Genomic DNA, 19,622 nt, shown 5'->3' on the forward strand with positions numbered 1-19,622 from the left:
TGGGACGAGGATGCAATCTGCAGCTTTCTGTTAAAAAAACATGAAAAATTCAGGTGGCTAATTTGAGCTGCTGCTAACTGGAGCAATAAATAATTGCACGAGTCTCTTCTTAGATAAGAGGGAAAAAAAGGCAATTTGCTATGGCACAGGGTTTGAACACTGTGTTAGAGTTTGTTGTTTAATCCAATACAACCACAAAAAAAGTGAAAAAGCATTAGTATTATCACATAGAAAGTTGCTTTTTGAACAGCATTATATATTTGTCATACTTACGGGGTCATTCTGATGCTCTCTGGAAAAGTGCCCCTGACTGGAATGGGAGTTCAAATGAGGAAAGGTTTTTAGTATAAACCTACTAACAAGAGCAGCAGCTAATGGAACAGAAAGGCTGCTGGCACTCCTGGCAGCTACAACACCAAAGAAACGATGACAGAGAAGGGCTCTAGAGATGATAATTGCACGAATCTCAGAATAAATTCGCATTTTTTTCTCAACTGGTTCTTATTCATTGCAGTGGGGAATGCAACCGAGTAACAATGCTACTACCATTTGTATTAGCTATTCTGGAGCAGGAGACGGAGAGAATTATATGCATTTTTATTTTTTTTTTCCTAGCACATGAAATCTCTTCTTGCCTTTGAAGGAACAGAGCGAAGAATTCAGCTTTAATCAGAGCATCAGGAAAGGATCCATCATGTCAATGTTGGTGCGGAACATGCTCTGCAAATAAAGCTGCGTTGTGCAGTTCAACTTTAAAAAGAAAAAGGCAAAAGAAGTCCAAACTAAGCATGAACAAAATCAATTTCTTCTGATGGATGTTGCTAGTGGAAAGAACATAATCAACGAATAACAACCTGCTGAAGATACCGCCGTTATTTTCTTCTTAAAGAACAGAAAATCGCGAAATCTCTGCATCCATTACACGGGGTCTTTTGACAAATGTTTTCACGTGGAATTTAATTTTCTCTTTAAACTACAAATATAAAGTGAATGTTTGATAACCAGACGTGAACTCTTTGCCAGGAAAACACCATGCCTTGAACTACGGTGTTGTGAAGAGGGCAGTGCACTTGGCTGCTTTTCCAGATCGGCTCCTTTATCTCTCAAATAAAAATTCATTCTCGGTTCTGCTCATTCCCCGTTATAACAATTACCTGACACAAGGGACTGGCAGAGTGCTCTGCAGATTAGTATCCTGGGAGAGCTGAAGCTCAGGCAGAGTCTCCTGATCGTCGTGAAGACGTTGCTCATCCCATCACACCACTTAGAGCTGCTGCCTTGCGCTGAACAACAGCTGAAGTCCTTCTCATTTAATGGAGCCGATAAAAGAACAATAAAGGTTACTTAGATGTTCAATAATCTTCTCCCAACACCTTTGTCAGCGTCTTTCGTGATCCATACAGAGAGGGAGGCACAAAGGGAAGTAGCAATTCATTTAGATCTGCTCCCTTTTACTCCGCTTGAGCATCAGGATGAACCCATGAATATAGTAGAATAGCATCCTTATGGTGCCAGAGCTTGCTTAAGAAGAAAACCGCCACCTTCTGCTTTTTTATTTTATTTTTTTTCCTTCCATTACTAAGCTGGTTTCAACTGTAGGCTATAGGAAGCTACCCTTGAGATGGCTGAGCCAGTAGGAAGGGATCCTTCATGAGAAACAGCTGTAGGCTCCCCGTAGACAAAGTGGAAACAAAGATATCTTGTCCAAACAGATGGGGTCTGACAATACCCTGTAGTACAGGGACTTGGAGGGGGTTGTACCAAGAGGAATTCCTGTAGGTTATTGGGAAAATATATATATATATACATAAGGGTTGTTGAGAAGTGAGGCGGTGGTCTAGATGAGGTTGAAAGCAGAGTAACTCCTGCAGGAATTGCCCTTCTGAAAGAGAAAAGGTCTTCAAGAGAATTACATCTATGCCCTGCATGTCATGTCACTGCCACCGGTGCTGAGCAACCCTCTAAGGGGCAGTCATTGCAAATTATCTCGAGAAGCAAGCGAAGATCAGCCTAATTTACTCCTGTCTGGGTTTGCAAAAACATTGCGCTCGGTAATCAATAGTACCAGTATCAGCTCCAAGACCTGGTAACACTCGCTTATTGCCAGGAAAAGGTAATCTGTCAATAGGACAGATGTCAAATTGAAGTATAAACTCTGCACACCGGGGCTATTGGATTCCAGGAAACCGAGAGGGAAAAGTGCTGCCAACATCACAGCCAGAGATAGTGCTGTTTTTCTCTAACCTCAACCCAAAAGATATTTGGCCTCCTCTGCGCAGAAACTACCCTCAAGCAATGCATTACACCATCTTCCAAAAAAAGAGAGAGGTGCCTTGAGTCTCATTTTGCAAATATCCTTGGGTTTCTAACGCACCCAATGGCCAGTAGATTAAATCCCATTAAAAGAAACCATCAGGAAGATGTATTCCACTTCTTGGACAACACACAATTCCCCTTGAGAGCAACGCTTGGGAGCAGATTTTAGCACAAGCTAGGGAAATTACATCCATCCTTTAAAAAAAAGAAATCTTTAAATCATCTTAGCAGTCTTTAATGGTATTAATAAATTTAAGTATTCCACTAGAATAGACTCTCATGGTGACAATCTCCAAAGGACTCTCTTCTATGTCATCTGCTAGAGCAAAATAGTTTGGTTTTATTCCTTCTAGGCACTCTGTAGGACAGCAACAGCTTCATTTTAGTGGTGGATGAGGAGCTACCCCTCCGATATTACTTTGAGGACTGTGTCAGGTCATTTGGAAAGGAGTTACCATCAGAAAGGCTAAAATGGATAATAAAGAGCTTGGGTATTGCCTTCAATAAAACAAGAGCCCTACCAGTGAGTTATCTCCTTTACAGCACAACAGAATTGGCCTGGATTTTCGTCTTCTGGTAAACTGAGCAATCCATAAAAATAGAGAAAAACTTTGTTCATTTCAAGTAAATTCACCAAATGCTGTCAAATTCAAGTACGCACTTCCCACGGTGATAGAGAATGGGGCTTGTAACTTCTTTATGAATAGAAAGCACAAAATATAAGTTTTTAAATTTGGCACATTTCCTTTAGTCTTTTGCCTATGAGCTATATGAAGCAGAGGCTCGCAGTATGTTTCTACATTAAGCAGACAATTAAACCCTGATCTCATCTTGAACTTGTGGGCACTTCCGTAGCACAAATAATGAAGACCTATTAATACTCTGACATGGTTAAAATATCAAATCGAGTTAATTTGGAATTGTCCCCGAGGAGCAGAGCTCTGCCCGTCTGCTTCACAGAGATGAGGGATGAGGGACAGAGGGGGTCCTACACATCTCCATTTCAAACAATTCTCAAAAAATTAGTCCCCAAAGCCAACATGTACCTACCCCAAGTCCAGGCAGAGCTGTGGGAGCTCACCGTGCCACGATGACCTGGGGAGCACTGACCTCCAGAGCATCACACCAGCCTTCTGCAGCCCCGCTGTTTTGGGGGAGCCTGGGCATTTACAGATTGCTCGGGCTCATTCGGGAAACATTTAACTTCGAAAACACCAGGGAAAGTGTTTAATGGAGCAAGGAGAATTTATAATGAGAATCTGTTAAGTGCTTTTATTTGAATGCAGTTCAGGAGACGCGCCTCAAATCCATATTTACGGTTGTTTTTAAGAAGTCACCTAGTCATACATTATGCCCGCTTCCTGATTTCGCTTGTGAGCGCTGTCCTGTGTGCATTATAACAAAGTGTGCAGGGTTTTTTTCAAAGCAAAGGCTGTAATTTGAGCATGCTTAGAAATAGGTCTTGTCTCCTGTGGAGATGTGAACCTTTACAGCCCCCACGGTGCGTTGCAAGCTCAGTGCATTCAGTGTCGGTGCAGATGCTGAACAACAAAAAAAATCCCAATGCGTATCCCAGACATTTGTTATTGACGTTACAAATGCAGGCGGACTCGGGGAAAGTGAAGTAGTGTAGCAGAAAATGAAGTGTAAGACATATGGAGAAATGAATAAAAAATGAACGGCCATGACTCCAGATGCCTTCTGACACCAGAAGAAATGCCATTAATGCACCAGTCGGGTTAACCAGAGGGTGGGCAAGATTTCTTCAGGCACCCAGACACAAAAAAATAACAATGAAAGTTGCACTGGGAGGAGAGGTTTGTTTCCCTTGCAACAAATGAGTCTTTAGTCCAAGCAAACGTGGATCTATGAATCTGGGTCACTTGGCTGGTTTCTTCTCCTTGGCATCCCCTGATGATACCAGTAATGCTCAAGAAGACAAGGCTCAGCGTTGTATCTGTCCTTGTTCGTGAAAACTGAGATTGTAACAAAGATTTTGGTTTTTTATTTTCTTTTCTGTTGATAAATGAATATAAACAAAAAGTTATTTTTGGCTATTTGCATAATTTCTATTCCAATTTGGCACGAAGAATTGTTCTTAAGCTTTGCATTCTTTACCATAAGTAGAAATAGAGAGCTTATTCCAGCGTTATTATATACAGAATATTCCATCCCATCTACTGTTAATGGGCCCTAAACATTTTGTCAGGGAAGCCAGTTTAGCTATTTATTATAAGTGGAGGATGACGGCGTAAATAAACCAAAATACCTTGAGGAAAGTCAGCCGAAGCAGAGGAGTGGATTCCTACACGGAGATATACGGCTGCAATTCACTTGTGCCCAGAGGATTAACTTGAGGATGCTCTTAAAATCTACACAATTTGTGATTTGGGGGAGTTATGTCAGATCTGCGTGTAATGTAAATAGAGCATGGATCTCAAAGCGACCCTTTTGCTCGCCAGTAATTTCTGGCGAAGCAAAACAAAGTCAGGGAGGAATGAGAGAAAATTGATGCATGAAGTATTTGGGCAAATGGCAGGATTCCTTAAATGACAGTCGGTTTTGAAAGGCAAGAAAGAAAATGAACAGTCCCCGGAGTCTCAAAGTGCCTTTCCTTGTTAGTGTTGTGTTTTAATGCAAGCTATGAGGGAAACCGTGAGATGCACAAAATTTAACAGATTTTTGTTTGATTTTCACCACTCCATTTTGTATTAAAAAATGCGAAGGGAAGAAAACAACCCCAAACTACATTAAAAAGCTTTTTTGTTCCCTTTCATGTCTTTGTTATAATCTGCAACTGTCATCTGCAAAGATTAAAGAAAATGAAGAACCTTCTTTCTTTCCCTTTCCAATAAACCCAATTGCTTTTTTTTTGTTGCCTTGCCTATGCATGAGGGTCAAATTTAATCTGATCTGCACTTAAAATGAAGGTGGATTTGATGGAATCCTTAGTATCCCTACCAATATGTTTGTTAAAATAGAAAATTTAGATCTAAGAGCTTTGCTTTCATTTCTTGTACTTTGTCATTGTTGGGTTGTGAGGTTTGGGTTTTTTTGTAGTTTAGATTAATGTGGCAGGCTGAAGGGATTGTGATGGTTTTATTCTCAGCACCCGATGTGAACTAGGCTTGGAGGACAAGGGCATATCAGCATGTCCACCCTTGTCCCTTCATGTTGCCACCACCATGGGACATGGGGTGACGAGGACATCCCATCATCGGGGAGCTGCTGGGAGCCAGTGTGCCGGCACAGGCTGGGAAACGAGGCCTATGAGAGATAGGAAAGTGCACTATAAAACGACTTCTCTGCATGAGTTTTTATTAAGTTCATATTATTTATACGGCAGCTCTAATTCTCCAAACTACTAATTAAGCAGAAATTGCTCCCATCCATTAAATTTGCTCTTCGGAGCTTAAAAATTTCAGATGTGCGTAGCTCCGGGCTTTATGGGAGGAGAGGGAGGAACTTTTAAAAAGTCTTTGCTAGACGTGCTGTACATTCTGCACTTTGCTTTCATTGCTGGGCCGGGAGGATCAAAGGTTCAAGTTTAAAAGGGCCCTGAAAATAAGACTTCAAGATGTGCGCGCTCCAGCTTCCCAATCAAACTCTTTCAAGAGGGTGCATATGAATTCCTGCATGCTCGGGGAGATCAATGGTGCTTTTTCTTAGGTCACAGAAAGGCAGCCGTGCTTAAAAACCCTTTATAAAATGATTCTCACATACGGAAGGGGGGAAGGATGGGATGTGCTCTAAGGTAGAAAGTCTACGTTTCTGGAAAACTTGTGAATTTGCTCCTTTCTCATCATATTTTATCGGAATAGCTGTAAAAGAGTCATTTTTATACACTTGTTCTTGGAAAGGTTTAGGGCATTTTACAGATGGACTAATGTTATGGATGCCATATGGATACCCTACTGTTAGTAGTAGGATGCTACTAACTAGAAGATAACTCTCCTGTTTCCATCCAAAGGTTTTTCAAAGCATTTTTACTCTTGGGACATCACGGCGTTGGCACACAAGCAGAGGCCACCCAGCGCAAGGAGGTCCAGGGTTGCTTACTTCTATCCATTATCGCTGTCATTTATTAAAATATTCCACAGTGAGTTATCAAAACATCCCAGAATGATATAACAACGTTGTCAGCCTATCGGAATATGCTATTCTAAAGTTACCGTGCTTTATTTTTTCAATATATTAATTAAAAATAGAGCTTTACAGCCTACTAAAAGGTTTATGTAAATTATTACAGCTGGTGTTTTGTTTCAGATACTCCGGGCTTTATGTTTGCAGAATCGGTAAATGGAAATCTCCTTGATGTGCCTCTTCCCTTTTCATTTAAGCATTTATTTCATGAGCAAGCTTTAATACAAAGCTCCATGGAGATGAGCCCTGCCGGTTCATTGCTACATGTACCGTCTTCTGAGTTGGATCAGCACAGAAATCATTACTTCTTCCGTGTAAAAGATCAGAATTGGCACCCGTGACTTCTTCAATATCGTTAAAACACAACCATTAATCAGCCAATAACCTTTCCATTTAAAATCGCAAGCAACAAATAACAAAAAAAAAAAAAAGTAATAAATAAATAAATGGATGAAGTGGTTCTCTAGAAATGCGTCTCCTCGTTAGAATTATTCATTTGAAAGTCAGTCGGGCACTGATTTTTCTGTCACAGAAAAGGTTGAGTAAGAGCAGGGGACGCTTGCTGCTGAAATTTATGAGACCGACATCAAATATCTTTCATACGCTGCGGAAAGAAAACACAACAAATCCTTCACTGACAAAGCTGAAGTCTCTGTGTATTCTTCGATTCTTCTGTGCCCGCGGTGAGTGTGTCTCCCAGGCAATCTGACCACTCAGTCATGAGAAAATCACCCTATTTAATTCATTCCAGGGAGAAAGTGTAACCTCTACATACTCGTATTCAAGATGATCATCAGACAGAATAAAGTTCTCAATCACTATTATGAAAGGCTGAGCACTTTTCTTCATGTTTTTCAAGTGATTTATTCAGCAGCTCAAGTGTGCTACTCAGACAACTGCTCTAACAGCCCGGGTGCAGGCTGAGCCGGTTCTTAGAAAAGTTTTGCATGATGGAAGTAATCAATTAAGTACCCCAAATATGATGCAAAGCTGCCACACGAAGTGTGCGTATCAGTATGATTATCAAGAGGGAAGGAATTAAGAAGCAGGCCACTCTGTAAGCGAGTAGGTCTCCATCCTTCCCTAACGAGGGATCTACTTAAGCAGGTCTCCCGTTGCATCCAAGCCCTGTACTTTCATGCAGAGATTTAAAATGAAAATTGAAATTTAGGATTACGGAGGTGCAGTGAAGTATCTAATAGGATTTCTAAAGGAACTGATATCTGTCTTCCATCCAACAGCTCTGAGCACTAGGCGTAACTAGTACTAAGCGTTCTTTGTCAATCATTAGCAGCAGATTGAAGGTGCAAATATATTTGGCATTTCATAATTAGCTCCAGGATGGATGCATAACCACGCACACCGTGGCCAAGTTACAGTTATGGGCGTCTGCAGTTGTCAACAGGGAGAAGAAAGGATGAGAAGATGGAGCTCTTGGGTGGACTGAACCACCCCTGGTGTCGTCTTTTCATGCTTGCTGGACTAGAGATGCAACGTGGATGATGTGGCTCACCTGAAGTAGAGTAAAATAAATACTCAGAGTGCAGGCCAGAGAGTTTGTCCTTAGTCCTCTTTGATCACAAAGGTCTCAGGAGTGAACGTGGAAGTGCCATGGCCACAAGGAAAGCCACCAGCTGACTGCAGAGAAGATGATAAGTCCTTGGCTTAAAGCATGGGCTACATTTTGTTTCTGATTCTGCCCCAACCTCTCTGTATGATACTAGGAAGTGATTTTGGATTGGAAATAACCGCAGAATTTAGCACAAGAATACATACTATAGCAAATTACTGTATTTCCAGAAATTTCTAGCAATTGTACTGCTAAAAGCAGGTGGCCAACAATGCCCCGCGGCTGCACAAACAAGTTAGGGAAGGGGGGAACAAAACCCATACAAATATCAGCATTATATATTGAACGAGCAGGGATTGCTACAGCAACCATATCGCAAATCTAGGGCAGGAAGAGGCAGACAAAGAGGGATCACTAAGGCAAGAATTTCCAGGGCAACCACATTGCAAATGCTGGAAGGGGAATAGGGCCAACGAGGCAGTGCCACGGGGGCTGCTAACTTCAGCTTTCAGCACCTGTGTACATCCTACTTGCCAATCTCTCAACTGCAAGATCTTCAGGAAGATATCCAGGTGGTGCTTTTGTGCAGTGCTGAACACTGAGAAAACCAAACAAAACCCCACACAAAGCCTGTTGCCAGGAAAAAGAGCGGGGATACATGTACGAGCCCATATCGTGGTGCGAGGCATTTTGCATCCCTGCGTGAGTTTTAACCAGGGAGTTCTTCCCCATCATTTCTCTCAGGTCTACGGGAGATGCTTATGGAAGGAAATTAATGCCTGGCACGGACACGGGGTATTTGGTTTATGCATGTGTGTGTGAAAACGGTGACTGTGAATGCGAGTCGGCCAGGCTTTCTGAAAGGGAGCTGATGGCAGACAAACCTGATTGCTCCTTAATGCAGGTACCTGCCAGTCTAACATATGAATGATACATAGGTTTGCAGAGCGTTTCAAAATTGCATACCGAAGAAAAATAAAAAGGGCTGCAGTGAACTTTGGGAAGATGCAAAGGCCCAGTTTTTTCAGCGACGTGCATCATTCGGCTGAAGTGGAGCATCCTCTCCCCCATCTCTGTCTAACAAGACCAAGGAAAGCCAACAGGAAGCAAACGCTAAAAGCCACGAGGATCAAAAGTCTTCAGTGGAGAGAGAAAAACGCAATGAAGTTCATCATTTATTTAGGTATCTAACTTTGTTGTTGCTTTTGCATATCACTTTTAAGATAACGCCTACCTCTCCTGCATAGGTGTCACAGCTGTAACTGGGGAGAGGAGCCAACAAAACCTCTAGGGAGTATTTTTCCTCCCCACCTGCCAGCAGAACATCTTAATTCATAACCTTATTGAAAACAGTATTTTTATTAGGAAAATAATCCCTTCTCATCATTTCATGTAATTTTTTGTAATGGTTTCTAATAAAGCCGGTGAATAATGCAGGAAGTGTTGGCAACTGCTCTGATTTTTTAAAAGCTTTCTCTGGGCCCTTGGTCACATCCCTCTGGGGTTCGTTTTCTGTGGATATTGAAATGATGGAATTTAATTAGTGCAATTATTCATGGAAATTGATTTTCAAAGTTGTACATGTGAACGCTCCGAGAAGTTGAATTTAAAATTTGCACGTTGGGATTTGCGACCAAAGTCCTCGCGTCCGCAGCCAGTCAGGGACCAGATGCCTGTGACTTGTCTGGACAATGGCAATCAAGTTCCACTGCTCACAGGCTGAATATTTAAATCAACCCCCAAAAAATCTACAGTGAAAAGATACTTGCCACTTGAATAACTTTTGTAAAACTTCAGGCTGCTGGAAGATTTTTGGCCAAAAAAAAAAAAAAAAGGCAAAAACAACAGCAACGACAAAAAAATACCTTGATTTTGGTAACCAAATTATTTATAAGTAAATGTTTGCTACACTCAGCACAGTTCCTTGACACCTGCTAGATCTCTGAGTGCAACTTCTCTAAGTGTATTCCTGAAATATCCTCCCTGCCCTGCTGGGCTTTCTATGTACTTCTGCCTGCCAGCGCAGCCAAGAATATTGGAAAACTTTTAATCCACAGAAACAGTTTTAATAAGTGAAATATACCACGAGCTTTCCACAGTGCCGAGTATTGTTAGCCTAGTAGAAGGCTCTTGTATCTGCAAGTGCTTCTTAGCAGACCTTCCACTTGATGGCAGCGGCTATCAGAGGTCTAAGAAGTAAACAAATTCACAAATAGATTTGTGTATAGAAAACCAAACTCCAAAGCTTCATAAAACCCGTGGCATTTCTCCAGCTGTTAATCAGGATACTTTCAGGGAGAGTTGACCATCAGGAGCTCCAGCAGACTGGGCTCTGTTGGCATCTCCTCAACCTTTGCCAAAGCACATTGGTCTGGGTAGTTCTCTCCATATAATTTCTTTCTTTTTTTTCTGTAGATGAATATTTGGGGCAGTTTATGGCTCTCTGCAAAAACATTAACCATAAAATACACCACTGAACATAGAGGAAGTGTTTCACAGGGGAACAATTAAAACATTTTATTCCAGTCTATTTCTCGAGCTCCCCCAAGGAAACAGCAGAAGCATTGGCTGATGCAGTTTCATGGTGCTATAAAGTACAAATAGCAAAGGGAAGTGACCCCAGATATCAAAGAGTTTTGGCCTTATAGAATTAAGATAAAAAACAGAGCTGTGCCCCCCTAATGCACCAAGTTAATGAATATTCCCATAATACCTGATCATCCCAGGATTACGGAGCAGAAAACTTACCGCTTCTCCCTGAAATAAAAATGCTAAAGAAGCAACAACGAGGAAACGATTAAACTTTCAGCCTTCCTTTAAACTTTGAACTGTTTTCCATCGCTAGGAGAACGGTCCATCACCAGTGGAAGGATCCAGGTCCCTGTGTATCACGCTCAGAATTCAGATGAGCTGTCACAGAGGCTGTGCCATGAATAATGAACAAGCCCCTCTCCTGCCACCGTTTTGACAGACACAAAATAGGAGTTTTCTGATTGCCATTCAACTCAAACATGGGGGACCAGCCTGGGGAGAAACATCTTCAGATCCAGCTCTCTGCGCGAGTGGGAGTCGGCATTAGGAGCACGAGACACGACCTACTGAATAAAGTTAGCATTTGATCAAGGAAGTTTGATATGTTTGAGAGTGTCCAGTGGTTTAAAGGCGAAACCAAACCCGAATTGCAGAGCACAGGCAGCCTAAGAAAACACCATATGGAGGAAGCACCAGTGACAGCCTGAAAATAAACTTACCAGCTAGCATAATCTCAGAGGAAGCTCTTTTTTTAATGCTACTACGAACGAAAACGATTACTTACCCAAATTTTCAATGGAATAGTAACGTTGTTTATTGTCCACCCGCACGGTCTCAGCATATGGGCTGCCCACGCCGTAGCCGATGATGTACCCGCGGACGACAATGTTGGGGTTGAGCGGCGGAGTCCAGCTCATGACGATGCTCGTGGTCAAAGGTCTGACGTGGAGAGAGCTTGGCTGGTCAGGAACCTGAGATTCTGGGATTCAAACACAAAGAAATGAATTAACATTCTAAGGAAGTTTTACTATTCACGCGGGTTGAGTTTAAAACGTTAAAATATGAATCAAAATGGTAATTGAAATGAAAACAACAGGCACACGCACACACACAAAACGACCAGATGCCTCGGTTACATGCAGAGCTTACATGCAACTTCATTTCTGAGCTACATCCCTCCCTTCCAAGAGCCCATTTTTAAGAGAATCTCCTAGAGCTTTCCACTTTTAATATAAATGTACATGTACAAGAGAGATTTGGAACTACACACACAGGTTAAAAAAAAAGATGACCTGCACAAGAACTTCCTATAGGACAACTTTTATCTTCCCTGGTCTATTTGCAGGATCCTGACAGCTCATTGCACGAGTCCTCCTGTGCTCGCTCATCATTTAACAAAAAGGTTGACTTTGTTAGCGACGTGCTAGGATATTCTGGCAATAATCTATCTCTTTGCCATGAAAACAAGCAGGGAATTTGAACTCCTGGACATGCCTCTCTTACTTTGAAGCCACTTTAAACTACACATCGACGTTCCCGACATGAAATAATGGACTGAGATGTTTTATTTGCAGGTACGCTCGGGTAAAATTCATTACTTTAAGTAGCAATTAATCACTTGGAGCCTATTTGGCAGCCTGTTGCCTTCTCTGAGCCCGATTTTACTTTAAAGGTGAGGTAAATGCCTTTTGTTTGAGTTTACTCCCAGCTACCATATCACAAGTCTCCTCAGAGGAGCTGCACAGTAGCTTGTCTTTTTGAGAGCAGAAAAGAGACAAGTTACTATTTTCCCCCCAATAAAAAGGCTTGCAATATAATAGCAAAAAGCTCGTAGGCAACAAGGACGGGGTGAGGAAACAGCAAAAACCATCAAACGACGTAAACTCCAACAAAAGACACCTCCCGATTGTGAAGCATTCCCACTGTAAACCTTGGAAAAGGCAATAAAAAGGAAGAATTAACACTTTGCAATAACGTGTGTGCGTCCTTGGCGCTTTATGTGCCTTCAGATGACTGCTGATGAAGGCTTTAGGGGAGCCTGAAAACCTGGTGGATCTTCAGGAGGTCTCCTTAGTACGTTACCAGTCTGAAAAACCCAGTCCCTTTAGAAAGCCTTTGCCTTCAACTTCTTAACATTGCAAAGCACGGATCTCGGTTAAAGGTTGATGAAAAGCTCACTGCAACGTAGCTACTCACAAAAAGAAGAAACAGCCTGCGCCCAGAGTGTCCCTGTGAGCCGGGTAGAGATGCCATTTACCCCCCAAGTCCGTTCCCAAACTTTGTTTCAGTGCAGAACCAAAAGTTACTGAACAGAGCTGGTTGCAAAGCAAGCGACGGAAACGAGCCCCGAGGATAAAAATATTAATTTAAGGAATGAAAATTTTCTTGAAATGAAAAGTTAAGATAAAGTAGCAATACTGCAATTCCTTAAGCATCCTGAAAGTACAAATTCCCAGGCAACAAAGGACATCAGATTATTCAAAGGACCTACAAATGATATTTTTTCCATCGGACGCGGTGCAGAGATTTTCACCGCAGAACAGACACCACCACCTAACCACGGGGGTAAAGCCACATCATTCAAACATTCCGTGTTATTCATTTCAAGCGATTCAAATACGCGATTTGTGCTTTTCAGAGCAAAATCACAACCTGTGCTTTCCAAAAGCAAAAGGCCATTTCACTTCTCATCCCCTTCTTGGGACGTAAGCCTCTGAAATGAAGCTGGAGCGAACATTTTGGGACCATTTTTCAAATACTAAAGCTTCATAAACACAGAGCTACTTTTTGAAAACACTTTTTTTTTTTTGCTTAATATTTCTGCATAAATCCTTTTAAATACACTTTAAATAATTTTATTTTAAACTTTTTTTCTGGAAAAGAGGCGATTTTCTCATTCTGAAACAGTTCCAAACTTTAGAACAACCCAAAGTTGATTCAGGAATTAACTTTTTTTTCCCCATAATCAGGTCTTATGTTAGACATAACATGCAGGAAGCACCTTAATCCATCAGTTCATCAGGAACTGGACCACCCGGCCTCTGCGTGCTCTGCTGATCCAGTGTACCAGCACTCGGATACCCAGGATTAAAAATCCTATAGAAACACGTTTTATATTCCTGCTTTCTTTTTGAGGCTATTTCCTTGCAGTTCTAGGTCAATGCAGTTACTTTTGGTTCTTCTGGGCTTCAAGAAATACTTCTGAGAAGTGTTTTTCAGCTCCCATTCTCCTCCTTCAAGTGCCGAATGAGCTCTTCATCCTAAATCACAAAGGAGCTAAATTTTCTCAGACTTTCGTGGATGTGTATTTTACCGAGTCCGGGTAGTTTTCCCCCGTCCCGTTTCGTTCAGATGTTTCCCCAATCCCTTTTCAGTACAAATTGCAGCCTGAGAGCAGTCTGGCTTGTCATGCTCTTAAAGCACTAATTTAGAGCTGAAGCTAAACTATATCGCTTATCTAATATGTGTAACAGCTTCCATCTGTTCGGTGCAGTAATCAGAAACCAAGCATCATAAACCCATTTTCCTGGAGGATACCTTCACAAAGTTGATCAGAGATTCTCTTGCATCCTTGCTCCAGCTATTTAAATCCGACCCTTTGGGGAACACATTGCTTTCAATTTCTATTTTTTTTTTTTCTTTCTCCTATTTCTTTTTAAAGTACGAAATGCGAGGCTGAAAATAAATATTTAAAACCATCCCAGCTGTCAGCAAAGGCACGCGAGCTTTCTAGGGAACCTTGAAGAAGCGGCGATGTTTGGATTTCTAATCACTTGAACAAAACACACTAATTAAAACGAATATCCATCGGGAGCTGGCGCCGTTCGCCAGGATGCTGCTCGTCTTCGTGCTGCTGACGCCAAGCAGGCTTCCAGAGAAAGCAGGAGAAGCTTGCAGGAGCCACAGCAGCTGAGAAGGACTTGCAGACAGCAAGCTGGGCTCCAGCACTTCCCTTCTTAGCTGCCACTTGCAGGACTCTGCGTAACTCCTGCAAAAAGTGGATTTATCCCCAAGGTTTAGCACTTTTTTGCATTTGGACATGGGGAAAGGACACGAAGCAGGAATCCTTCGAGTTGATTTTGAGATCGTAAGGAAACCCATCGAGTCAAAAGAAAGCTGATATCGAGCGCAACGGTGCATTTAAACTAATTATTTATTTATTCTTTCATCCTGCTTGCCTTTGATCCTTTCGAGGCGACTTATTTTGTTTTAAAAATCATAGCAATTTGCACCAGTTTCATTTTCTCTTCATCTCCTTTCTACTGCATCTCTGCTTCTTGCGGATTGTAGTTTTGCCATGATTTCCATCTGTCAGCTTCTTTGTTCCATTTTGTCTTGCACTTTGCTTAATTTTTCAGGTAAGACTTTCTCATTACTCTCCTTTTATTCCTCCACTTCTTCAAATATCCCCATCATTTTTATCTACCCCTTTCATTTCTGTGTTTTCCTTCCCTTTTGTGTCAGCATCTGCGCTGATTTACAAAGCCCACGGTTTTCAGGTATCTGCATCTCATCAGCTTTCACTAATTATTCAGCTTCGCTGCCAGCCTGAGTTTCTAAAATCTGCAGATAAAGGCTAAGAAAGAGTATTCGACATATCTCAATATTTGCTTGGAGAATTATTAGGATTGCTGGCATCGTTTTCGTCGGTCCTTTGATTACGTTTATGGTTTATGAAGTTCCAGATCCACTTCACAGCGTTATTTTAAGTGGCCACGATGCTCGGGAGCTACATTCTGGCACAGAATTGCGATCCCAAAGGCTGCTGACTCCTTGGTCGAGGTGGTAACAGAGAAACACAGCACAAGACATGAGAGATCCGAGAGCAGAAGAAAACATTTATGGGCGGATGCTTCCAGGTGAGGCCCTGGAATGCCACCCCAACCTCGTGCTAGAAGACAAGGGCTGTGAAACCCCTCAGCTGGAAAGCTTTTGGAGACAAGAGCTTTTAAGAGATGCATTTACCATCGAGATCATTCTCGGGTGTTTCTGCCGTGTACCAGTCCGAGGGCGGCCCGGTCCCGTTCACTGTCATGGCAGCCACCTGGAAACTGTACTGGCTTCCTTTCTCCAGTCCTGGCAAACAAACAAACAAAACAAATGAAATCGTAAGGAAAGAAGATGAAAACCAAACCATTTGTGACTTTAGCCAACGCAGGGACAGCCTGGTTGGGGATGGCGCTGCAAGGTGCTAAGGAAAAAAAAGGGATTTTGACCAAAAGGAGAGGTTTTAAAAAATAAATGCGAGCTGCACTGGCCCGTGACTAGGCAGGGCTCTAATTCCCATCCATTGAGCTCATGGGTACAAAATGAACAAAGTCCAATTAGTGGGAAACTGAAGAACTGTTTTACACAGCGAAGCCACTAATTGCACATTTCACAAAAACAGCTCTCCCTGCTTCCCAAACGCACAAAACTCCAGCTAACTCTCTCCTTACGCATAAAATCTGCAGGCTAGGAGCTAGGTTAGCAACCGAACAGCGTTTTGCTTGCCGGTGCTCCTGATTAACTTCAGAGCATGCAGTCCAGGAAAAAAAAAACACAATACAACCCTAAATCTTTCCAATATTATGAAATAAGGATGAATTCCCAAACAGATGTTTTCCTTTGTGGTTAAAGCCATCAGAAAACAATCGCTGCAGCACGGCTCGATGCGCCACAGGACCTCCAAGGCCCTACGGTGGGGATATACGTTTACCTTTCTGCCTTGCCTATACTGACCACAAAAATGCACAGGAAGAAAAAAAAAATCCCATTTAATTGCAGACGTTCTCCAGAGAAGAACGCTTGTAATTAAAACAAGCGCTTTAACATTTAGCTGACGTGACTCTCAAATTGCTAGCAGCTATTTGAGAGGCTGCATTGTGACTCGAAACTCCTGTGCTGTTGCAGATGTTCTTATTATCCCGCAAAGCACCTGCCTACCAAGCAGGATGGCAGCGAAGATCTAAAGCGTGGCCGTGTTAATATTTAAAAGGCCCATTTAGAAGAGGCACGCGGCTCTGGCAATCACAATATATGCATGCAGAAGGTAATAATGAGGCTGGGATGTATTTCTGAACTGCCTTCCCAAGCCCAAATTGCCACGTTTTGGGAAGCAAAGCACTTTGTTTTCCACTGCATAGAGGTGAGTGGTGGATGGGGTAGGTGGGAGGGCTGGGGGCTGTGGTCCCACGGGACTCTGCAGCCCTCCAGACCCAAATTAATTCATGTGAAGGAGCTCGAGGTGTGGGGATATGCCACAACGGAGATTAATGTGCTGTGCTCCCAGCCCAGCAGACAACGGCCATGACCTCCCGCTGCCTTTCCACCTCGCCAGCCCTGGGGATGGGGAACGTCAGAGGTCTGTGCCTTTGCTCTGGGACTTGGACTTTATTTCTGCTTTATTAGCCAGGAAATTTTTCCTTGCCAGCTTGGCTAAAGACCTCGGTATGCGATCTCTCCCCGGAAACTACGAGTTTCTCGTTCAGCTGTTAGTCACCAGCCTCCACAAATCATCCCGCAGGCACCGGGGCCAGCAGCGTAGGTAAGACAACCACGTTGAGGGTTCAATATTTAATGTATCCCTCATTCAAAATAAATAAATAAAAAGTTCGGCTTTTGCTTTTTATTTGATCTTGAAACGAAATCCTGCTTTTCCTTCCAAAATGGTAAGCGAACATTTCCATTCTGAAGTATGCCATCCAGAAAAAATTCTCATTCTCACCGATTGCACTTTATATGTGAAAGTAAACATAAAACAGGTGATTTGAGGTGAAGGCACGGTTATAAAGATGCCACGGACTTTGACAAAGTTTAATTTTTCTCCCTTGCTGCTTTTTACGTCTGGGCATAATGCAAGAACGCAAGTGAAATTCATTTTCAGCTCCTGGAATTGACTGTTACCCCTACAGCACTCACCTGGCTACTTCCATTCATCGCAATTACAGTTTTGTTATGATCCACCGTTGCACTTTTTATTCTGTGAGGAGGCATTTGCCCTCTAAAATCTTCAAATAGAAACCGAGGAAATCGATATTTTTGCACCCGTAGGAAAATTGGGGATGTTTACGGAGTGGTGTAAAAAAAATATCTGAGGCTGAAGCTATTGGACACGAGGAATTTGGCCTCAAATTCACTGATGATAATAATAAAATCCAGGAGACAAATATATGAAAAAAAAAATAAAAATAAGGAAAAAATTGGGTAAAAAAAAAACACATAATATAAAGACTGTCTTTGTACAACACAATAAATGCTACCTGCCAGCAAAGAAATCAATGTTCCCTTGAAGTGAAAGTATATTTTATTCCCAAAGCATTTAATTCATCAAAACCTTGCAAGGTTGTACCATGTGAACACTGACCTGTGAACAAGTACCAGAGGTTGTTTGGCTCCAGTGTTTCAATCTCACCCCTGCGGGTAGTCTTTCTGTGTCGGATTTTATAGCCCGTAATAAATCCATTTTGAGTGCCTGGTGGTGGAGGCAACCAGCTAACTTTGATACTCTGTAAAAAAGAAGAGATATTACTGCTGAATTTTATTTTATTTTTTTTTTTTCTTCAAGGAAATGACAAAAGTAAAGCAGATGAAATGAATGAAGTAAGGAAAAAGAAATGAAAATGGCTTTTTTTTTTTTTTTTTTAAATCGACTTTCATTCAAGTTTTTATTTTTGAGGAGACAAAATCAAATCGGAAAAGATTCAAGTGATGGCATGAAGAAAACTATGCATTCGCCCGCAGTGGATGGCTATAGAGATAATGGATTTATATGCTACATTTTCTTCTTTTCTGGGAAATTTTCATTTCAACAGGCCACTAGAATACCCATGGTACTATAAAGGTCGAGCAGACACTGCGACTCGTTTCACTTTCCAGCCCAAAGTGCCAAAATCTCATCTTTTTGCCCGTAGCACTCATCACCCTGAGCATTTCTAAGAGTTTTGTGCCATTTCAGTCCCTCCGATGGCCACGGAGATGCGACTGCCCCCTCGCCACATCCGTGTAAAGCCAGTTAAACCTCCTAGGCAAAAACTTATCGCCGATCCCAACTCGTATGAGAATTTTCTCCGAATCAGAGCTTTTAATCAGGATCAATCACTAATTTTGTTCTAACTTTGCTTGTCTTGATTGTACGGGGGATCATTCCTCAACACGCCGTGCACCAGCTCAGGAATGCCAATGCCTCTCTTCCCTTCACCCTCTACCGCATCAGTTGCTCATCACAAAGGTGCCTTTCTCCTACTCTAACAACTTCATTTCTTCAGGAGCCTTTGCTGAGGGACCTTATCGAAAGCCTTTAGGAAACCCCAGAGAATGATATCAACCGGATCTCCCTGCCCACGCGCTCCGTGATTCCTTCAAGGACTTTAATGGGGAAGCGAAGCAGGACTTAACTTCACAAAAGCCGTATTGATTCCTCTCCATCATATCACGTCCATCCGTGTGTCTCTTCATTCTCTTCTTTATTAGAGCTTCTATCAGTTTGCCCAGGAAAAGCACTCGATTTACCGGGCCGGACTGATAAGAGAGCTGATATTGTACATCAACCTTTTTTTCTCCTAAAACAATCTGGGCACCAGCACTTCCCTGCAAGTCTCCGGTCCTTTGAGGGTTTCACCCACCAGGATATAAGGTCTTCACGGTGTGAAGGGTTTCTGATGGAGCAAGGCCTCGAAATTATCTCTGCACGGGCTCTTACAGCACCTCATTATGCATTTTTAGACAAAGAGAAAAGCTGACCACATCACAGTGGATAGTTTTTGACCAAACACAATTTATTACCATTATTGAGTTGCTTAGGCCCTGCATAAATACGTTATAGCACATACCGAATTAATTATTGCAATAGAAAAAAATCAATGTTGCCCATATATTGCCCCGTGATTTATGGTTACAATCAATTATACATTTCAAAATCAATACCTCGGGTTTTCAGCGCCGAGTGAAATAACGCGGGGGTTCTTCCATTAGGGCAGAGCAAACTCCGTTTTTCAATTGCGAGAGTGATTGTTTTAAAAACAGATCTGGTCGCTTTGCATATTGAAATTGCCCCCATATAAAACGTTTATGGGGGAATGCG

At 42.1% G+C, this 19,622-nt stretch overlaps 1 protein-coding gene across 1 annotated transcript in view; it reads right to left on the reverse strand.

Annotated features, from left to right (window-relative positions):
- The window catches only part of LOC311426607 (netrin receptor DCC-like), a gene marked incomplete at its 3' end in the record, with an annotated part of 357,717 nt that overhangs the window by 53,658 nt on the left and 284,437 nt on the right, over positions 1-19,622 (reverse strand). Inside the window, exons 13-15 of the mRNA XM_084503074.1 lie at positions 17,907-18,048; positions 15,527-15,637; positions 11,346-11,540 (exon numbers count right to left, since the gene is read on the reverse strand). Of these exons, the coding sequence (XP_084359200.1) occupies positions 11,346-11,540; positions 15,527-15,637; positions 17,907-18,048 (448 nt within the window). The remainder of the gene's footprint in view (positions 1-11,345; positions 11,541-15,526; positions 15,638-17,906; positions 18,049-19,622) is intronic.

The sequence above is a fragment of the Aythya ferina genome (genome assembly GCF_964211825.1).
Source record: "Aythya ferina genome assembly, chromosome: Z".
NCBI classification, from domain to species: domain Eukaryota; kingdom Metazoa; phylum Chordata; class Aves; order Anseriformes; family Anatidae; genus Aythya; species Aythya ferina.